This window comes from Embiotoca jacksoni, unplaced genomic scaffold (genome assembly GCF_022577435.1).
Source record: "Embiotoca jacksoni isolate LCO1_2020_lvr unplaced genomic scaffold, fEmbJac1.0.p SCAF_21, whole genome shotgun sequence".
Classification (NCBI taxonomy): domain Eukaryota; kingdom Metazoa; phylum Chordata; class Actinopteri; family Embiotocidae; genus Embiotoca; species Embiotoca jacksoni.
The window spans coordinates 10,947,486-10,968,080 of record NW_027185352.1 but is presented as its reverse complement, the minus strand read 5'-3'; the positions used below and the strand labels follow the sequence as shown (position 1 = coordinate 10,968,080).

The 20,595-nt window shown below is 44.3% G+C and overlaps 1 protein-coding gene across 5 annotated transcripts; it reads left to right on the top strand.

The window, feature by feature from the left end:
• The first annotated feature begins 2,388 nt into the window (after nucleotides 1-2,388).
• On the top strand, nucleotides 2,389-20,164 carry pparaa (peroxisome proliferator-activated receptor alpha a). 5 transcript variants are annotated; one of them, XM_069156897.1, is made up of 8 exons: nucleotides 7,330-7,418; nucleotides 11,076-11,313; nucleotides 12,909-13,063; nucleotides 16,095-16,233; nucleotides 17,816-18,015; nucleotides 18,111-18,377; nucleotides 18,490-18,733; nucleotides 18,833-20,164. In XM_069156897.1, the coding sequence occupies exons 2-8, from the start codon at nucleotides 11,130-11,132 to the stop codon at nucleotides 19,075-19,077; spliced, it is 1,434 nt and encodes a 477-aa protein (XP_069012998.1). In that variant the 5' UTR covers nucleotides 7,330-7,418; nucleotides 11,076-11,129; the 3' UTR covers nucleotides 19,078-20,164. The 5 variants fall into 5 exon arrangements, with proteins under 5 accessions (XP_069012999.1, XP_069012998.1, XP_069012995.1 ...); XM_069156894.1 differs by having other exon boundaries at nucleotides 18,809-20,164; XM_069156896.1 differs by having other exon boundaries at nucleotides 18,108-18,377.
• Nucleotides 20,165-20,595: the final 431 nt, after the last annotated feature.

Below are 20,595 nucleotides of genomic sequence, written 5' to 3'. Positions count from 1 at the left end.
CCTCCACAGGGCGAGGGACGCTGCTCGTGCTCGGTGTTTTCGACTTTACTTTTTCCCATTTCGAACACAGTAGAAACAGATCCTACTCCAAAAAGCACACGGATGTCATGAACCAGTTCGGATGCAGCCCGGATCTGTAAACTCCTACACAAATACGGTCACGGGTTGGATTCAGGGTCACGAGTTTTTATCTCGGGTTATTCTCTTTATCTCTCCGTCTCTGGGCGTGCCGTTACGTAGAAATGAGAATGACATGAAAAGAAACGTCAAGCAGTAAAACAAGAAGAAGAAGAAGAAGAAGAAGAAGAAGAAGAAGAAAAAAAAAAAAGCAATTACTTTTGATTTATATTTGCTGATTTTATGGTTTTATTCCAATTCTCCGGGCACACAAGGTCCACTCACTTCAAAGAGTGCAGCGGTTGATCTCAAATAATTGCAACGATCAATCTTGGCAGCTTAACGCAGTTTTACAGTTTGTGGCGCCGTGCATCCAAAACGTTGGACGAGTGTTCTTTTTTAGAACGTTGTTTGAGAGTTTGTGGCAGCAGAGAGCTCCTCTGTTACCTCTCTGTTTACTTAGTAATACAATTAGTTTTTTTTTTTTTTTTTTTTACAAACTGCACACAATTGTGCTTTTGAATGTATTATTAAGTTAACAGATTTGATATAAGTTTACATTTTAAAAGTTCCTGCTGTGAAGAAGATGCTCGTCGCAAAACAGACACAATTGGTTTAACGGCCTTCTGGTGTGTAGGGTTAGCAACTTAAAGAGTTGTATTAATAAAATGCCTGGAGACAGTTTGGTTAATTCACCCAAATTAACCCCCCCCCCCCCACCACCACCACCACTCCAAAAGAAAAAACAAAATTACCAAAAACATTTACCCTTCCCTTTTGTAGTTTTAGATTCATTTGATCAGGAAGATTTCTTCCTCCGTCTCAACACAACAGCATTACACAGCATTCAAGCACTTTAAATCAATTTGAACACTACCATGTCGTTCCATAAGATATCGTCCTCATTACTCTGGATAATCCACCTAACGAGCTGTCGGCAGTTTTCAAGGGGACTATTTTCTTTGGGAGAAGTTGCAATTAAAACAGTTGGCAGCGAACTCTTTGAAATATTTTGGGCACACTTGTTCTGGGAAAATAATGTCGCCTTTTTTTTTTTTTTTTTTTTTTTTTTTAATTACTAACGTGTAATATCTCAGTGCTGCGTGCAGCAAAAAAATAACAATTCCGTTCAACTTCATCGTGTCCGGGTGGCGTCGGCAGAGATCTCACGGGGCAGACATTTCAGAACCTTCGCCAATAATCACCTGTATGACGACAACCGTAAAGGAGAAAATTAGTTTTGTGTAATTTACTGACCCTTTAAGTAAAAGGTCGTCCCCCTGTGTAAACCTGATACCTTGCGCATTAGCAGCGTAAGTGAAGGAGCGACTTGCTCGCAGTCAGGTACACCTCACAGGCTTGGACGTTAAGTAGCTCATATAGAGATTTGTGTGGCATTTATGGGATAACCGAGCTGCAATAAAACAGCCGCAAACGGTGTGTGTGTGTGTGTGCGCAAGTGCGAGGAGTGACTCACTTTTATAAGTTGGGACCCCACCTCACTCCCCCTGTTGCTCCTCGGCTCGGGGTGGGGGGGGGGGAGGGGGGTGGAGAAACCGCAGCAGAGCTGCAGCCTCTCCTGTCTCTCTCAGGAAACTCCCTGCACCGACCACAACATGTCTGCTTGACCTTTCAGCCAAACACAAAACCCTCAGACTTTCACACGTGTTCCCTTCGCGCCACAGTTTCCCGTCACGTGCACAACGGATAGCCGCGGAGGATTTCGATTAACGTCAGTGGCGCCTTTTTTTTTTTTTTGGAGGGGGGGGGGGGGGTGGGGTTTCAGTTGGTTCGCGTCTTGTCTACCTAACGGGTGTCACCGAAGTCGCCAGGCGACAAACGCAAACAGGCCCTCGTGAATAATACGCCCTCACTCTCCGCGCGAGTGTTTACACAGCCAAACACTGAAAGGAGGTGCAGGTGCTGCTTTCTGTGATCCGCCGCGTACGACTCGCAACAGCTTCCACGTTCACCAGGATACTCGAGAAGCGAGAGCGTGTGACCTCTGAGCATCCAGCGGCAGCAACGGCAGCAACGGCGGCGGCAGCAGCAGCAGCAGCAGCAGCAGCTCACTCTCTCCCTCCTCTCATTTGTCAGCGTCGAGATGAGGAAACCTGAGAGGAGGCGAGCCGACACGCGGCGCGGACCTGACGCTGCGGAGGAGAGGTGACCCGTGGACCTCCACGTCCCGACAGCACCGGAACAGTCGAGGCGCGAAAGAATTGATTCGAGGTCGCTCGGCTTCACCCCTCCTCACCGTCAGATTACATTTCCTGTAGATATCAAAAGTATAAATATATATATATAAACATACAAAAAAGAACACCGTGATTTTTTATTTATTTAAATAATTTACAAAAATTTGAGTTTCTTAAATACAATTAACTTTTTGTATATTAAAAACAAGTTTTTAAAGAATTTAGGTGAAATCATGTAGAGCACAATTTTTGAAATATATTTCTCCAATGAGTTCATGAAGTTTAAAAATGGCTTTAAAAACATTATTACATTAAACATCAACATTTTTTTTTACATTAAGATGTACTGTAGCAGTTTATGTGACACGTCATATTTAGTGTGTTGATGTGGCTGCAGTGTTGAGAAAATTAAGCGGCCGTGATTTTAATTTAATATTTAATTTAATGTTGATATGAATATAATACAACGATATCACGTTAGAATGGAAGTTCAGTCTTGACCTTAAAAACCAGCGTGTGATCAAAAATCATTAACTCAAGGCGTTGACAGCATTTCCTCACTTTTTAACTGCATCCTTCTGATCAAGAAATGTTATATTTCATGTTTCAGCCCTTAGAAAAAAAAAGTAGGTGCATTATCGTTTTATTGCATATAGTATATAATCACCCATTTATGACTGCACACTATGACGCATGTGTGTAGTTTTGTTTCATGATCTTTTCCTTGTTTCCTGAAGGCCGTTTGTCGTCGAGTTTCCGTTGCCACAGGTCGACTGAGTGACTCCTGCAGGAGATAAACGGTCCTTTGGGGTGAGGTAGTAGGTTGTATAGTTTTAGGGTCATTCCCAAGCTGTCAGATGACTATACAACTTACTGTCTTTCCTGAAGCGACTGTTATGACATCATATTCGTCATCAGTACCACGAAAGGAAATATGACTTCTCTGCAAAATCTGTCTTTTTTTTTTCTTTTTTTTTTTTGCTGTTTAACTCTTTTTACAACCTCAAACAAACTACAATGTATTGGGCACGTTAGTCTTTTTTTTATGAAGTGATCAACAACCGGTGTCTCGTATTGATTTCCTTTGTTAAACCAGTCTGAAAGGGAAGTTAGAGACCAGTCTTACAGATGTGCTGTACTGAACATGTACTTTGTAAAGTAGGTGCTGCAACGTGAAGATTTTTTCTCACATCTTGTAGACTATTCATTTTGATCACCCATTGCTATTTGTGAAACGTAGACATTTTTAGGATTTTATAACATAATATTTCTCTCATTTTAAACAGAACTTTGGTGGCTTTTTTTTTTTTTTTTGGACTGTTAATCGAACTGTATACTTATTATAAATGCAAGTGCTTCGACAGAACGTTATCTAATACCAATGTTCTTGTGCAGAAATGTTGTCGTCACAACGTCACCGTGTACCCTGTAATAACAACGCAGTGCTGTTGTCTTTATTTGTGCAGTAGTAAGATTCGTCCTCAGACGCGCGTCCTCCCGCCTCGCGGGCCGCTCGGGTGACTCATGGTGTTCGTACAGGGTGAGGTAGTAGGTTGTGTGGTTTCAGGGTTGTGATTTTACCCCATCAGGAGCTAACTATACAACCTACTGCCTTCCCTGGAGGGCAGCAATGCATCACAGGAACACACGCATCCTTTCTACTCTGGAGGGGGGGGGGGGGGGGGGGAGGAAACAGACAGTGTCATTTACTTCACAAAGGACTGGCATTTGATTTCAAAGGTTTCTCATGAATGGGTTAGTGGCGCTTCATCACAATATGCACTTGATGGTAACAGTCACTTGACAGATTTGTAACCGTGAAGATAGCAGAAGTGGTTTTCGAAACTTTTTCAGCAGCATTCGTGTTTGAACTTTGTTCTTTTTCCGCAGTAATTCAATAAAGGCTGGACGAGAAACAATGGCAGAACAAACAACGACTGCAGTCTGATCTTTGTGGTGATAAGAGCTGTACTGAGGTGCAACAGAAATGCTGCTTTATTCTGTAATCCCTTTAAGGAGCTCATTACAAGCTGAAATACTAATCTCAAAAGCTTCCGCAGTTCGGGAACACGCGGACGTGCATCTTTCCAGCTGTGCAGACAAATGTGTTAAAGTGCGTGCGTTATTTGTCTTTTGTACGGTAAAAACAAAAGCGATTCGTTTTCCACGTCGGATGATCATAACAGAATCGATTATAGGAAAATTCAATTCCCAGGAAAAACAATTGATGGTCGACAATTCAAAGCAAACGGCGGTCGAGAGTCGCACTGTTTTACGAAACGACGCTTACAAGTTTTGTCTTTGAGTTTTTAAGTTACATCCCAAACTTCACCGGAGCTCAAACTTTCACAGCTGAAACGAACGACTCCCAATTTAGAAAACAGGAGAGCGCATTACCCTCACAGATGGAACGGGAGGCCAGGGGCTGAGGTGGAAGCAAAACAGAAAGAAATCATGAATTATCATCCTCCCACGTGTTTGTGCGAGAACACGCTGAACACCCTCAAAGGAGTTTTGTTGTCTGGATTTTTCTGTGGAAGTCGAAAGGAAAACGTGACGACCGAAACGCAGCAGGATGGAGACGCATCGGAACGATGCATCGGTTCACAGTAGATGGCGCCAGATATTACATGTTGTGTTGGTCGGAGGAGCTTTACCTGTCTTCATCCCACTGCTGGGCTTTCTTTAAAACAGGCTATAATTGTATACTGTTGTCATAGAAACCATAGGAGAACTAAATATAGGATATAGTCAGAAAGAGGGCGACGTTCTACAACAGGGGTGTCAAACTCATTTTAGTTAAGGGGCCACATACTGCCCACTTTCATCTCAAGTGGGCCAGACCAGTAAAATCATAGCATACATAACGACAATATTTCTCTATGTTTAAATCATTGGTGAAGGTTTTTGGTTGATAAACCCTATTTTAAGGTCTTTCTACAATAAACTAGAAACATAAAGACCAAAAACTCAGACATCAGCCCACTGTTTATCTGCCCCGGCTCTCCTCTGCAGATTCCCTAACAGCGAGCGCTGCTGCCTCCGGAGCAGACGTCACATTTACGCTGTTTTTGAAGCAATTACTGGATCGATTAAAAAAAAATTACAAAACGTTTGTACTCATAAACCTCCATATTCTCATAGAAATGCAATTTATGTCTTTCTGTAATTTTCACACTTAGCAAAGTCATCCGGCGGGCCGAGCTGGACCCCCCGGCGGGCCGGATCCGTGTGTTTGACACCCCTGTTCTACAAACTAAAATGACTTTACATACTGGAAGCCTGGACTCAAAAGACGTGGTTAAAACACTGCGGTACCTGCTAATTAGAGAGTTGGTATTGTTTCTAGATCACAAGTTTACAGCTTAATAATGTCAACAAGGTGTACAGCAATCAATAAAACGTATGGTTTTCAGCTATTGGCTTCTACAGTGCAGTGTAAAGTTCTAGTACAGGCAAGTTTTTTCCTGCCATGATAAAACTTGAAACCCAAAATGATTATTATTTTACGGGCAGACTTCATTTTTCAATAAATATTGCCACGATATAATAGTCAAAAAATGACATGAAAATGCACTTTTTTTTTTTTGGTCAAATAACTGCCCACCACCCCCACACTGCTACCACAGCACCGAAGTTCTCCTGAAACCTGGGAAAACCTAAATTATTTGGCGACAGGAGGCCGTTTTGGAGCTCAGTCAAAGTGTACACAGTAATAGGGAGTGCATTCTCTTCATAAACACAAATAAAAGCCATTATACTACATGGCAACAAAAAAAAGCAAAAAAATATAACGAACGTTTTTCTTCATTGCGTCAACAAGTTCATCACTGACACTCAAATGACCAGAAGACAAACATTATTTGGCTCTTTTTGTTGTATCACATTAAGACTTACACACAGTAACCAAACATTAAAGTCGAAGATCCTCCACAGCTCACTGAGTTAACTGACACATATCTATCTATCTATATGCACATATCTGTCCATATAGAAAAACAACAGACCTTATTTCAGTTTTATTCTGATAGTTAACAAATGTAATAAAAAAAAATAGTTAATTTTGTTTGGTTTTTCCATTCATAAAACTCTGAAAGAAATATACAGTAAATATATTTTGAATTGATTTGAGTTACACGATTACATCAGTTAGGTGAGTTACAACAGCACAGTCTACATGGCAGATGCAATGGTGGAACACGTGTTCAGGTCCTTTTGTTGTGTTAAAAGAGCAAATATTACAGATGCAAATACTAAATTACAAGTAAAAGTACACATATTGTCCTTAAAGTGGTACTAACAGCACACATAAATCAGAAAAAAGGGTTTCTGTTAGTGTTGTACTGGTATATATTATTTTACTGGTGTTTGTTAGAGGAGGTGGAGCCACTGGACCATTTCATAGTACTCATAAATACTTTATTCAAGTAAACCATCTCAAAAGCACAAAACTCGAGATATAGCCATGTAGAATAAAAATTTTAAAAAAAATACACATTGTTCACAGTCCTCATCTTGCAGCTTGTTAGATGGTAGTATCACTGAGGGGAAAAAAAAAAAAAAAAAAAAAAAAAATCATTTCATTGTATATTTACGTCATTCTTACCCTGTAATTAAACGTCATCAGTTTCATTTCAGGAAGTGATTTAGGAAGCGGTCAGCTGACGTTAATTTAAAGCTGCAGACACACAGAGCCAATCAAACCGGGGTGTCGTGTTTTATTGACCCAATTCACCTTCACACCACCCAGACCCGTACCGAGCCACCGGGAAAGGATCATGTCATGCTTTAAAAAAAAAAAAAAAAGAAGAAGAAGGAGAGGGGTTGGGGTAGGGAGGTGGTCGGCTCTGTTTCTCGCATGCTGATTGGTTGAAAGCATAGGTGTGTCAGGAGGTGTGTACGTCACGCCGCTGTCTTTCGCTACGTTACTTCCTGCGGAGGATGAACGGAGGTTTTGACAGCAAGGAGGGGAGCCCGACGCTTCAACTTTTCCCAGCAGAGCCGACCGGAATCTGTGCGGTGCAGTGTCGGAGCGTCCAAAAAAACACACCTCCATCCACTCCGCGACATGAGCTGGACATGCATCGGATAGCAGCCCGTGAGGTAATCGACAAGCTTTATTTTTTCCAAAAGCGGGCTTGTTATGTAATTGTGTTAAAGTGGGGGGGGGGGCTTTTTCATTTTGTTGGTCCAACAAGTTTTTGATGCTCACTCGCACACACAGACAGAAAACATGAAGTGAACTCAAGGGCTGCGAACTTTTTGTCCCCGTTTCTTCAGAAAGAAAAAGCCTCCCCCTTGTTTTTGTGTTTCATTTTACTCTATGTGGCGAGTGAACCCCAGATTAATTTCCTGACTGCTTTAAGCCTTCACTTGTTTTTGTAACAAACAACACACACACACACACACACACACACACACAAACACGTGGTGTCATGATAAGCTTCTCCTTGCAGCCCCGAGTTACACTTCTATCTCCTCGCCTGTGCAGCAGCAGCAACACCAAGAGTAGTTTCCCTACTTAAACGTGACACCGGTCACGTATATGCATACTTTGCTTTAGTCAAACTGTGAAAGTTTGTTTGAGATTTTCTCTGTACTTGATTTTATTTTTTTTTTGCGTGTGTGTCTTTGTGGCAGATAGGTGACCCCTTTTTTTTTTTTTTTTTTTTTTTGTGGAGAGGTAAAAGGTCTCGGAAAGGTCAAGACAGTTTTATCCGGATTGAGCCCTGACAAATCTGAGCGGAAAATACACACATTCAGCCTTAAACCTTAAATAACAACTAAACCCAATCTAAGATAAGAAGAGCCTCTGCAGGTACATATAAAGTTGACCTGAAATGCGGTGCTTAAATTGTCGTTTTAACCGGTCTGCTGTACCCTCGCTGTCACCTTTGTGGCACGCTTTTGTTGTGGCCAGCTGACGTGATCTCTCGCTGCAGCTCCTGTTTCCTCTCCTCCCCGAGGCCTAAAGATAGAGCCTACTGTCTGGGATTAAAAGTTCCTCTGGGAATTCCAACACAATGTCCTCTCAGATGATGGGGGGGGGGGGGGGGGGGGGGGGGGGGACACGGGTTGGCCCGAAGTCATCTGTGAAATCAAGTCCACTAACCCCAATCAAGACTTCGCTTGCGGAACCGGCTCCTTAATATTTCAACGGAGACCCAGCAGGACTATATACCACGTAGACCCACGTAGAGGAGGCGGTGACCTCCAATAAATCATCTGCTGAATCCTTTTCAAAGTCACCGAAATGAGTGTTTAAATAGTTGGCCCTACAATTTCTTTAAAATTTAAAAAAAATCAAATAAAAAAAAAACAAATCAACTAGTCATTCCAGATTTAGATTTAATCATGCCAGAGGTGGTTCTGCTCGTACTCTGTTCGGGTCGCGCATACAGCCACGATGCAAAGACGGTGTCGCGAAGGTTGGAAATTAAGTGCAGGCTCACTGTATGGTCTCAAATTTTTTTATTTGTTTTTTTTTTGGAGAAGATCTTACTTCGAAGACACCCACGACCGTACTGTGTCGCAGAGACTTATCCAGCTCGCAGAGAAACTTTTACAAACTGCCGGGGCCACCGCTTTGTCGGGAAGGGCAAATGCCACTTGCCAGACCTGTTAGTCGGCAGCTTTTCTCGGTGCGTATGGTCCAAAAAAAAAAACCCCAAAAAAATAAATAATGGAGCTGCCCCTCGTTTGAAAAACCAGAGAAACGGAAAGAAGAGGCGCACTGGACGCGCTCCGCAGGGCCCGCGCGGCGCGCAATGCGCTATGGGTTCGAGCGCACGTCTGTTGACGCGTATATGTTTCTCCCTTACACAATATTTGGCGTGTCGTCGGGACCTGTGCCCCGACATGCTGCAACACAAGGACCAGATAAACAAGAACAGGCACGATTTGATCAGCCGCGGCCTTCGGCTCGTCTGGCGTCACGAGTTGACGGGGTGCATGTTTTTCTTCCCAGACAGATAAAGCCAGCATTTCACCTAATTGGCAGTTTCAACCTTTAGCTCAGCTGGCTCACTTTTTAAAGGGAACATTTAACAGTTAAAAGTTGCGCAATCTTCTGTGGGCTATGTTTTTGGGCATGCTCTCCTTACAGATGTGTGCAGCTGTGTAAACTGAGATGGGACGTCACGTGAGCTCCCTGATTGCTCCACCGCCATCTCTCTCTCTCTCTCTCTCTCTCTCTGTAGATTAGATTTGTGAACATTATAACGCAGATAAAGTTGTGTTAAAGGGTTTTGCAACGATGAGACGCTTTTTCAGCCCCCTCTGTCCCACAATTTGGTGTTTGTGATCACGCCGTCGTTAATGTATGAAGGTTTCACAGCCAAATCTACAAAGCGAGTTTGTCTACAGAAACATCTGCCGCCATGAATTACTGGAAGTCGGTCACAGAACACGAGCGGTGGCCACGGTGCCGTTATGTTGCGCGATGGCTCAAACAGATGTCCTTCGGCCCGCCGCGAGCAGCTGGGAGCTCCACCAAACTCCCGCCGACACGCGCTTTGACGTCCACTCTTAAAAGTAGACGTTTCGCAGACAGACAGGTAGTCCAGTCGTGCAATGTAAACACCACATATAATTTACAGTATTTACTCTGTGCTGGTCAAAGGTTCGTAACAAACTGGAGAACGTCTGCTTTGGCTGGACGGGTTGGGAGATAGCACGTGAAAATAATGTATTTGAAATACCGTGTCGCTGTTGACACACAGCAACACATCAAATAATAGCTCTTGACACTGATTTTTTTTTTTTATCAGCCGCATCTCTGGCGTGAGTACCATTACAGCGTGTCTACACAGGACTTCAGTCAGATGGTTCAATCATTTGTCTCCTGGTTTAATGTGCTATTTACGCTACGCCACTTGTGTACACGCAGATTAAGAGTTTTATGTGTCCCAAGATTTATGTTCTGTAATGTTTTATGTGAACATGGTAAACTTAATCTGGTTACTTTGTGCGCCAGGAGTGGGTATATAAATATATTTTTTCATTAAACACTGTAAACAATTATGGGCTTTGACCTTATTCGGCCCTCATCAGGGCTCACGTGAGAAGACAGCAACGCAACCTGACCCTTTGTTGCAACTTGCCATTATTTGACAGCCGGTGGAGCGATAAATAGTAAACGGCAATAAAGATCACAGAGCAAGGATTCAAACTTTGTAAACTGGAACAACAGGTGATAGGTAATTATTCAAAAAGTAACAAAAACTGACAAAAAATTAAATAAAAAAAAAAAAAAAAAGGAAATAAAGCAGCTCTGAGCCTCCCCCATACATGTTGTGTTGCTTTTATAGAAATTGAGTTGTTTATATTGTAATAAGATGATAATACATTTTAAGTTTCACTGCCAGCCGACCACAATCTTGCTGTGCTGATTGATGACCTCACCCGTGACCCTGTTCATTATAAAGCGGGTATAGATAAGGGATGGTTGAATAAATATGAAATTCCAGGAATGTCATCAAACAACCAGAATAAAAAAACAAAAAAAAAACAGTCTATGTGTGGACAATGGTCAAAATGTCAAAAGATGCATTTCTTATTGTGGACATTTTGCCACCCAACCAGAAATATCTGATGAAATTTAAGCACAAATGGTGGTTTAAAAAGGAAACACTAAAAGTTTGTGCACCCAAATTTCCAGAGTTGTTTTAATACTCACGACCACTATAATAATAATAATTTTTTAAAAAAGTGTCATAAAGAACCTGCTGTCCTCATCTTAATTCTCCCCGCTTATCACAGTCTGGTGAGTGAGGGGGTCGTCCCGGCTTCAGGTTTGGGTCCCTGACCTCCACCATGGCAGGGGGTCTCTACAGCCCCCCTTCCCCGCTGGGAGATTCCCTCCTGGACAGTCCGCTGTGTGGAGACCTGATGGAGGATCTCCGTGACATCGCTCAGTCCATGGGAGATGACACACTTGGATTTGATTTCCCAGAGTACCAGAGCACTGGCTCAGGGTCCAGGAGCTCCATCGCACTGGGTGAGTTTGAGTGGCCTCGTGATTAGAGGAAAGAATTCATTCAATACAACAACAAAACAAAAAACTGCTGACTAAATGCTCACTAATTATCTTGCAAATCAACATCTTGGGATTCCTGACCTGCTCTTAAAATGAGGATCATTACCTTACTGACCTTCTGGAATTTTGACCAGAGGCTGGAGGCTCCTATAAAGCGCCGTATGCCCGATAACGGAAGATAAGACGCAATCTGTTCAATCTTCTGTCTCCGCCATGCTGTCATCTGCACATTCCTGAGTAGCGCGCTTGAAAAAAAGTAAAAAAAAAAAAAAAAAAATCATCTTCGCGTCTGCTGGAGCGGGTTACCCGAAACCTCGGTAGACTGAAGCGGTGGCCAAAATAGTGACTGCAGATTTATTAAACGGATGTGTTTCGCGATCTGTATTGCCTGTGCAACAGTTTGTGAGGAGTCCACGTCCAATATTGATATTTTGTCTTTATTTAACACAAAAATAATGAATATTTTTTTTATAGCTGCTGTTACTGTATGTTGTGTTGATATAGTGTTGGTTCAAACTTCGTCTTGCAAGCCAAAATTAAGTCCAAAAAAACCAAAAACGAGCTACGTTTTTATGCCCGCGTGGTTAAAATTCTCGTTTCCTTTTCTAGATGCCTGTTTTACACATTTTGTCATCCGACCACGAGGCTAAACTTGGATGAAGCTACGTTGTGAGCAAAACTGTCAAAAAACTCCACAAATACGAACCTTTTTAAACCCGTCTGTTCGATGAAAGAAGTACGCCAAGCTAAGCTATCTGACCGCAGGCTGTGCGGTATCTGCATAAAACGAGTTTTAACTTTCAGGAAAGCGAACGAGCGTTATGTCTCCAAAATGTCCGACTAATCCTCAGGCTTCAGCGTTTGCCGAGTACCGACTTTAAGCACCTTTGCCAGCGAGGCTCCATCACCTTTGATGTGAGCGTGTGTGTGTGTGTGTGTGTGTGTGTGTGTGTGTAAACGATTGAAACAATTTCCCCTTGGGGGATTAATAAAGTAACTACCTTTACCTTTACCTTTACCTTAAACAGGCAAATGACACAGTAATGTGCATGGAGCAGGGGGCAGCAATAATTCTCATTGGTAATTATTATCCGTATCAGCTTCTGTGCTACATGCATTTTTTTTTTTTTTTGTGACTAGTGTGGGCGTTTTGCGATTTCACCCCGGAACTGAAACTTGAGCAGAAAGCGCGCCTCGCTCGTGCTCCTGATACGACGCGTCTTCTCCGGTCTTGGGACGGTGACTTCCCGCCCCTCTTGAAATGCGAACGTCACTGAAAAAGGCTGGAAGGAATTTCACGGATCCCTTTTGTCAATTTCCCCCGGTGCGTGCAAAAAAAAAAACAACAAAAAAACAACAAATTCGACACGCGCCATACGTACCCAGAACCCGGGCGCCAATCGAACACTTTATATCACAGCTTCTCCCGTCTCCCGCATTTAGCGGCGGTCTCTGAAACTTTGTGATCCACCCTCGAATAAGTGCGATCTTTTTTTTTTTTTACCTTTGTTCGAGGCCCGGTGAAATCACTCACTATTCTCTCTTTCCTGCCGAAGACACCTTGACCCCGGCCTCCAGTCCGTCGTCGGGGGTGTGCGGAGCGGCGCCCGACCCGGACGAGAGCGTCAGCCCGCTCAACCTCGAGTGCCGGGTGTGCTCCGACAAAGCTTCGGGTTTCCACTACGGGGTGCACGCGTGCGAGGGCTGCAAGGTGAGACATGTGGGACTGAAACGGGGACAGCGCTGCCGGTCGTTACGTGCGCAGCGAGAAAAGGAGGTAAAGGCCGAACGGGGGGTAAAGATGTAAAACATCAAGACGGACACGGGGACATTTGCGAAGATAAATGTTGTCTCTGTTGTTCCCCGCCCGTTGTTGTGCAGCTTAACTGAAGGTGAAAAACACACACGCACACACACACACACGTACACATGAACAAACGTGTGACACACAAACAAATACAAAGCCCGGCATGCAGAGGCGCCTGACCTAGAGGCCAGTGGAAAATTTCTGAGACATGCAGCCAGGTCATGTGAGGTGGGGGACATGATGGCCTTGGATGACTTGTCACCTCTCCCCTGCTTGGCACAAAGCCCAACTGAGGGATGTGAAGACTCACACGCACACATACACACACACACACACACACACACACACACTCTAGTACACACATGGATCTGCTACTGGCACAGAGCACTGCTGTGCTTATACAAAATATTTAATTAACCTCTCAGAGTCACTTTTGGGATTTAATTCTATTAGAAATTTGGCTTTCCTGGATTTTTTTTTTTTTGAAAAAGGTTTTCATCTCGAGGTCTATTTTTAACGTCCGGCGGACGTCCCACATTGACGTCGAGCGGACGTCTCATTTTCAACGTCTATTGGACGTCTGACATTGACGTCCCTTGGATGTTTGCGGTGGACTTTGAACGTACGTCCTTTTTCAACGTACCTGTGACATCCAGTGCCATCACTTGTATTGTATTTATTGTCCACGCATCAGAAGGGTTGGGTGTGCATGTCAACAACCTTCGGGCGACAGAGCTGGAGAAAAAAAAAAGAAAAGCTTGTGTAGTTGGGCAACAACAAGGCAACGAAAACAAACAGCACTTTGATTGATGTAACATCATTTGTAATGCAATACTTTAGTGGACGATCGGGACTTCATACAACTGCTTTGTTTGTGGATAGATTCCGCAGGACAATACGAGCAAGTTTGCATGATGTCAATGTTGGAAAACCCTGTGTTACTAATTGGCAATATTCAAATTTATTCAAATGTGATCAACTGTGACGACTGGAAATGGGTCTCTGAGCTTCCCGCAGTGTTTTTATACGACCTTTTGAACTTGTGCCCTCGTCAGTTTTTTTTTTTTTTTTCTTCACATCAAACACATAACGATCAAGAAATCATGAAAGACTAAATTTTGTATCTGTGAGGAGAGAGAGAGAGAGAGAGAGAGAGAGACGGACACAGCCGCATGACTAATGCTCCACGATTTTATATATGTCTGACCGGGTTTTGCAGAATGTTTCATGTTACGCGGCCCCCGACGGAGCTCTGCTTTATGAACCCGCATATCTGCCAGAACCGCCGCCGTCAGTGCTCATCTTTCCGCGCCACCGTAGGCCCCCGCAGCTTATCGTCGCGCACGGGCTGCTGCTGTTCTAAAGTAGGAACACGAGCACTCTGAACTGCGGGACACCGCCGCATGAGCGAGGCGGACTCTTGACCGCACGATGTTGCGCCATCATGGAAAAATCCTGCTTTGTGATACGCAGCGGTCACAATACACGGTTTCCATGCTCGCCGGGCCCCCCGCGGGTCATTTTCAACACCTCGTTTCGAAGAGAGGAGTAAATCACGACCGTTCGAATTGAACCCTCTCTCGCTGTTTATGGACATTTCCCTTTTTAAAGTGTTTCCCGACGCGCCCCTTTGCTCACGTCGTCTGTCTTGTTTACTCAACCCTCGAGGGTGATATATCACGGCACGGTGCCGACGCGGTTTTCCCCGTTCTCCTCTACACGGGCATGCAAGGATATGCGTGCTGGGAAACGCGCACACCTGTTTTTCCCTTTGGGCAGCTGTTGTTGTTGTTGTTTTTTTTTTTTTTTTACTGCATTTCGGATGAGTCGTGCGGCGTTGAATTCACCGCTTCGGCCTTCACAGTTCCCCCTTAAATTTCACGCAGTTCTCACACACGACCAGGTTTTTCTGGTTAAAAGTGAGACAAAAAAAGTGACGTGTGACACGTAATAACAACGTGCTGTAACTGCCCTCCAACGTAAATGCAGCCAGGATCTTGTGTAAAAAGTGATGGCTGATGCATTTCATGACCACGCGGCTCCAGATGTATTACCAGAAAATCCATACTCCCGTCTCGAGCGTGAGGTTTTTGAGGAATGTCCTGATTTGAAATTTGAGTGAAGCATGTAGGTGTGTGCGTGTGCGTGTGCGTGTGTGTGTGTGTGTGTGTGTGGGTGGGTGTGTGGGTGGGTGTACATCAGAGGCTTGAATGTTTTGGCACACGTTTGGACATCTGTTGTCTCCGTGCCCCGTTTCTCAGCGTTTCCTCAGTCGGTGGGCTGTCGGGTCCAGTCGGGGGGGGGGGGGGGGGGTCGAGGATTATTGCACACCTTCAAGTGCATCGGTCGTGTTGAACAAATATAGTTTCGCCAGAATGCGATCCAAAACGTAAGGCAACGCCGGTGCGAACAGAGCTTAAAATGTACAGAATGCACGTGTAGTAACGTAAGATGCTGCACATATAGACGTCCGACGGCGGGCGTGTAGACCGTACCGTCACGGTCAGATTTCATAGAGAGATACGAGTTCTCGTGTGTTCTCTCTCTCTCTCTCTCTCTCTCTCTCTCAGTTGTATATGGATCCCAAAGTAACCTGTTCAGGGATCTAACAGCAGACATTTTTAATTCCTGGATTAACCATTAAGACGAGTGGATCCACGTCTGTTTTTTATTACAGTTTTAGAAAGATTGTCTTCGGCTCACTTTTGCTACAGCGTTTGTAAAGTAATCTCCAGTTAAACCGCATGACCCCGGGAAGGGAAGCATGACAGAATACTACGATATTAAGAGGGGTGATTTATTTACTTGTGGGCTCAAGTATTAGCAAATTATTTTGCGGACATTTATTTGTATCCTTCAAGGAGAAGGTTTCAAGATGAGCTTCATCTTAAGAGAGTTGATGGCTACGCACCTGATGTCTTCCTGTCTCCATCAGGGTTTCTTCAGGAGGACCATCAGGCTGAAACTGGAGTATGACAAGTGCGAACGCAACTGCAAAATCCAGAAGAAGAACCGGAACAAGTGCCAGTACTGCAGATTCCACAAGTGCCTGTCCGTAGGCATGTCCCACAACGGTAATGGCAGCAAACTAGATGAAGCAACAACTACAGGGTCACGCCAAACAGTAAAATGTACTGTGAGAGCAGCACAAGCGAAGAAGAATCATTAAATCAGTCAGAAACCCGGAGACATCAGTTTACACAGGAAATATTGAAGCATCAGAGTCTTAAAATGATCTAATTTGGAGGAAAGTTGATTGTACGCGAGTCATAACCGCAGAGACGAGGAAAAAAAAAAAAAAAAAAAGGCTCGAGGGTGAAATTAGAGTTCATTTTCTTTCCTTTTTTTTTTTTTCTCATGGATGCAGCTCTCTCGCGCAAACTCCCTTCAGACGAGCGATGCATTTAAGTTAACGGCAGCCTCACCGCGATCACGGCAAGCGCGGCCGGCCGATCGGACGTGACCGAGAGGAGAGCGGCGTAAAGACGGACGGAGCGCCCGTTTTACCGTCGCGCGGCGGTCGAGCCGTCGTCCCGCGAGGTTCCCCGTGTTTTTCCCACGCGCGTGGCGCTTGTTGACCGCGTGTTGCAGCACATGACGGCGTGGAGGAAATACGCGGAAAAGCTTTTAAGTGGGGAATCAACATGGGCCTGCGCACCCGACATTACGCCGTGAAAATGTTCCAAAAAAAATGTTCCATGTTTCTCGTGGGGCAAAATACATGTTTAAAATGGGCGCAGTTACATGCGAGTGAAACGCGCGTTGTTTTTCTCAGCGAGGGCTGCTTTACTGTCCTGTGTTGGTAAATTAAATACAATTAAAAGGAGATGACCCCAAAACCAAACTACTGTCAAGTGTCACAAAACGATCACCTTATCATTTCTTATGAGGCTTTTGGAATGATTGATAAATCACACATCAGACAGAGGACAAAATGACTGTGCGATAATTGTCATACGTTTGGCAGCAGCCGGGTCGTTTACGCCTCGGTATTCAGCTGACGTTTGCTTTAGCTCCCATAAAACTAGTGTTTTAAAGCGTGTAAATTTAATTGAAATAAATTTGCAAGGACAAAACGCGCTACGGGGCGCTCATGATCAATTTAAGTAATCCTAGATGTTTTAGTTTTTGGTCCACTTCATGATTAATGTTCGTATGTGGCCTCTAAAAATAATCAAAAGGCAGTGAAAGAACTTTGCTTGGTAGTTGGCGTTCAGCAGCGTGAATGCAGTTTCATAAAAGTGCGGTCAGGACGTGCTCAGCCGGCCGCAACCTTCTGTCTTTCAGCTCCAGCGTCGACGTGCTTTACACTGACCGGGTTTTTTGCAGGAATGTACCGCCGGAGTCAGCTCGACACTGTGAAAACACGAGCCCGTATAGCTTCACATCTGGCCTGTCATCTGCACTGCCTGCTGAAGGGGTCATCGGGTTTGTTGAGATGGCCTCCCGCTGCAGACGGAGCAGAAACGCGAGAGGAACATGACACGAAGAATGAAAATAGAACGGAATGCACCGAATCTGCTGCGCCTGATTGTTAGTTTGGACGCGGGCGAAGTGCTGCGGCGTTGTCCGCCTGATGTCTCCGTATGTAGATTTATAACAGAATAAAATCAAACTGCCGTGGCAGTCTCTAACGGTGAATGTTTTATGCACCAGCCATCCGCTTTGGTCGGATGCCCCAGGCAGAAAAGCTGAAGCTCAAGGAGGAAAGCAAGATGGTGGAAAAAGAAGCGGAAAGCTCATTGAAGGCGGACCACAAGATTCTGGTGAGCCAGATCCACGAAGCCTACATCAAGAACTTCAACATGAACAAGGCGAAAGCGCGACTCATACTCGCCGGAAAAAACAGCAAGACGGTAAAGAGAAAAGCTGGAGGCTAAACTGTGGGCTGTTTTACTTCTCTGTCCTCTGTTTCACCTACAGACTGAGTCTCTTCTATCTTTCCCAGCAGCCTTTCATCATTCATGACATGGAGACCTTCCAGCTGGCAGAGAGGACGTTAGCGGCCCACATGGTAAACGGGGACTATCCAGAGTTCGAGAGTGGCCTTCAAGCTGGTCAGGTGACTCTGGCCGTGGCGTGCGGGGAACTCCAGCAGAGGGAGGCTGAAGCCAGGCTCTTCTACTGCTGCCAGAGCACCTCGGTGGAGACGGTCACGGAGCTCACGGAGTTCGCCAAGGCTGTGCCGGGTTTCCAGAGCCTGGATCTGAACGACCAGGTGGGTTTAATGCTGCATGAGCCATTTCATTTTTCTCCCTGCCCGTCCGCGTGAGAAATGGGAAAATGCAACTTGTATTAGTGACGTTGCGGCACTTCCTACCTGCCTTCAGGTGACTCTCTTGAAGTACGGCGTTTACGAAGCCCTCTTCACCCTCCTGGCGTCCTGCATGAACAAAGACGGCCTCTTAGTGGCCCGCGGCGGAGGCTTCATCACCCGCGAGTTCCTCAAGAGCCTCCGGCGGCCGTTTAGTGACATGATGGAGCCCAAGTTCCAGTTCGCCAGGCGCTTCAACTCTCTGGAGCTGGACGACAGTGACCTGGCTCTTTTTGTGGCTGCCATCATCTGCTGCGGAGGTAACCGGCATTTTGTGGAGGGTTGACACATGTTAGGAGATAAATCAAGTGATCTGAAAGTATATAAAAAAAAAGTGTCATTGTCTGTGTCCCTCTCAGACCGCCCAGGCCTGGTGGATGTACCTCTGGTCGAGCAGCTGCAGGAAAGCATCGTTCAGGCGCTACGGCTCCACCTGCTGGCCAACCACCCGGACGACACCTTCCTCTTCCCCCGACTGCTGCAGAAACTGGCTGACCTCCGGGAGCTGGTCACGGAGCATGCTCAGTTGGTGCAGGAAATCAAGACGACGGAGGAGACGTCGCTGCACCCGCTCCTGCAAGAGATATACAGGGACATGTACTGACAAGTTAGCGTGTGGTCATAAACATCTATTCAAGCATTAATGTATGCCAGGCATATCCAAAAGGTGGGTATACAACATTTAACTGGTACCATTATGCTTATGAATGTACTGTAAGTAGCATAATGTGAAGCCTCTGTGGATGTGACTCTGAAACTCTCGACTACCGGAAGTACGTTGAGGGGGAAAGGCAGCTCTCGGAGGGAATGTGGCTGTTTCAGTGAGTGGGGGAGGGGGGGAAACATTTATAAATTTACACCTGGAGATTTTCTCTTAAATGCAATAATTTCTAGTATTACGAGCTAAACAGGAAGTTGGCTGTGCGAAATTTGCCTTTAGAAGTACATAATCGCAGAGGTCATGTATGCACTGAGGCTCGATGCTAATAATGCTCATGAACATGACAACATGAATGTCTTTGGATGGTATTTTCATGTCCAGTTCTTGTATATCTTTTTGAGGTCGGCCAAATCCATTTGGAGATTAAAGACAACAAGCATCAATGTTCATTAAATTCCAAAAAAAAAAATGTTACTGCCCGAGCTAAGATTTTTGACCACAACTTGTTCAGCCATCACATAACAAGTACTTACATCTACTGTAGGGAGCCGTCTCTTTAAAATACTGTAATTTCATGTGTCATGCTGTATTTTGTATTAATCCTACTGTTAAAAGCCAACACAACATGATAGCTCACTTTTCATCATATTTTGTACAAATCTAGTCATTATAACATGTTTTCTCTGTGGTTTTTGGCCAGTGTTGAAGATTTACACCACAAACACAATAATCTGTTGGACTGGTTTATGTTGTATTTTGTAAATAGAAGAAGAATGCGGCGACCACAGTGAAAGGGACGTGCGTGTATCTGCAGGCAGTGAAACGGGCCTCAGATAAAGGAGCGGATCGCCGTGTTGTTTTGGACTTTAACGTCAAATCCAAATGTAGTATTGAATCATTGTGTCATGTCATAATGAAACAATCTTTATCTTTAACATGTACAATATAGCGTACAATAAAAATGCTGTTACTGTTTCAATAAAATAAATTATGTTACGTGGCAGCCTAAAATAAACTACTATATTTAACAGTTTTATTTGTAATCCTGTGATTTACTGTATAATGAAACCAATATTATCTGCTCATCCTGAGTCACCAAACTCTTCATTCAAATGAATTAGTTAAAAGGCTTTTGCACTGTAGACATTTTGCTAAGGCTTTGCCAATTGTCACAGTAATACAGGGCTAATTAAACTGTGGCCTGTGGGCTGGATGCAGCCCATTTGAAATTTCCTATGGCCTGCAAGAAGACACCTATCTGAATATTTTCACTGTTTTTACCTTTAACAAATATGGACATGGACCTACTAAAAGCACCTCATGTCTGCTTATTGACACTATCATAAACAGGCCTAAACTGTTTTACTATACGCATAATGTATTTTGCTGTCTATAAAAGGAATGGACGGGACTTATTTCATGTACTAATATATCTACTGACAGTTAGTTGCAGCCAGTGAT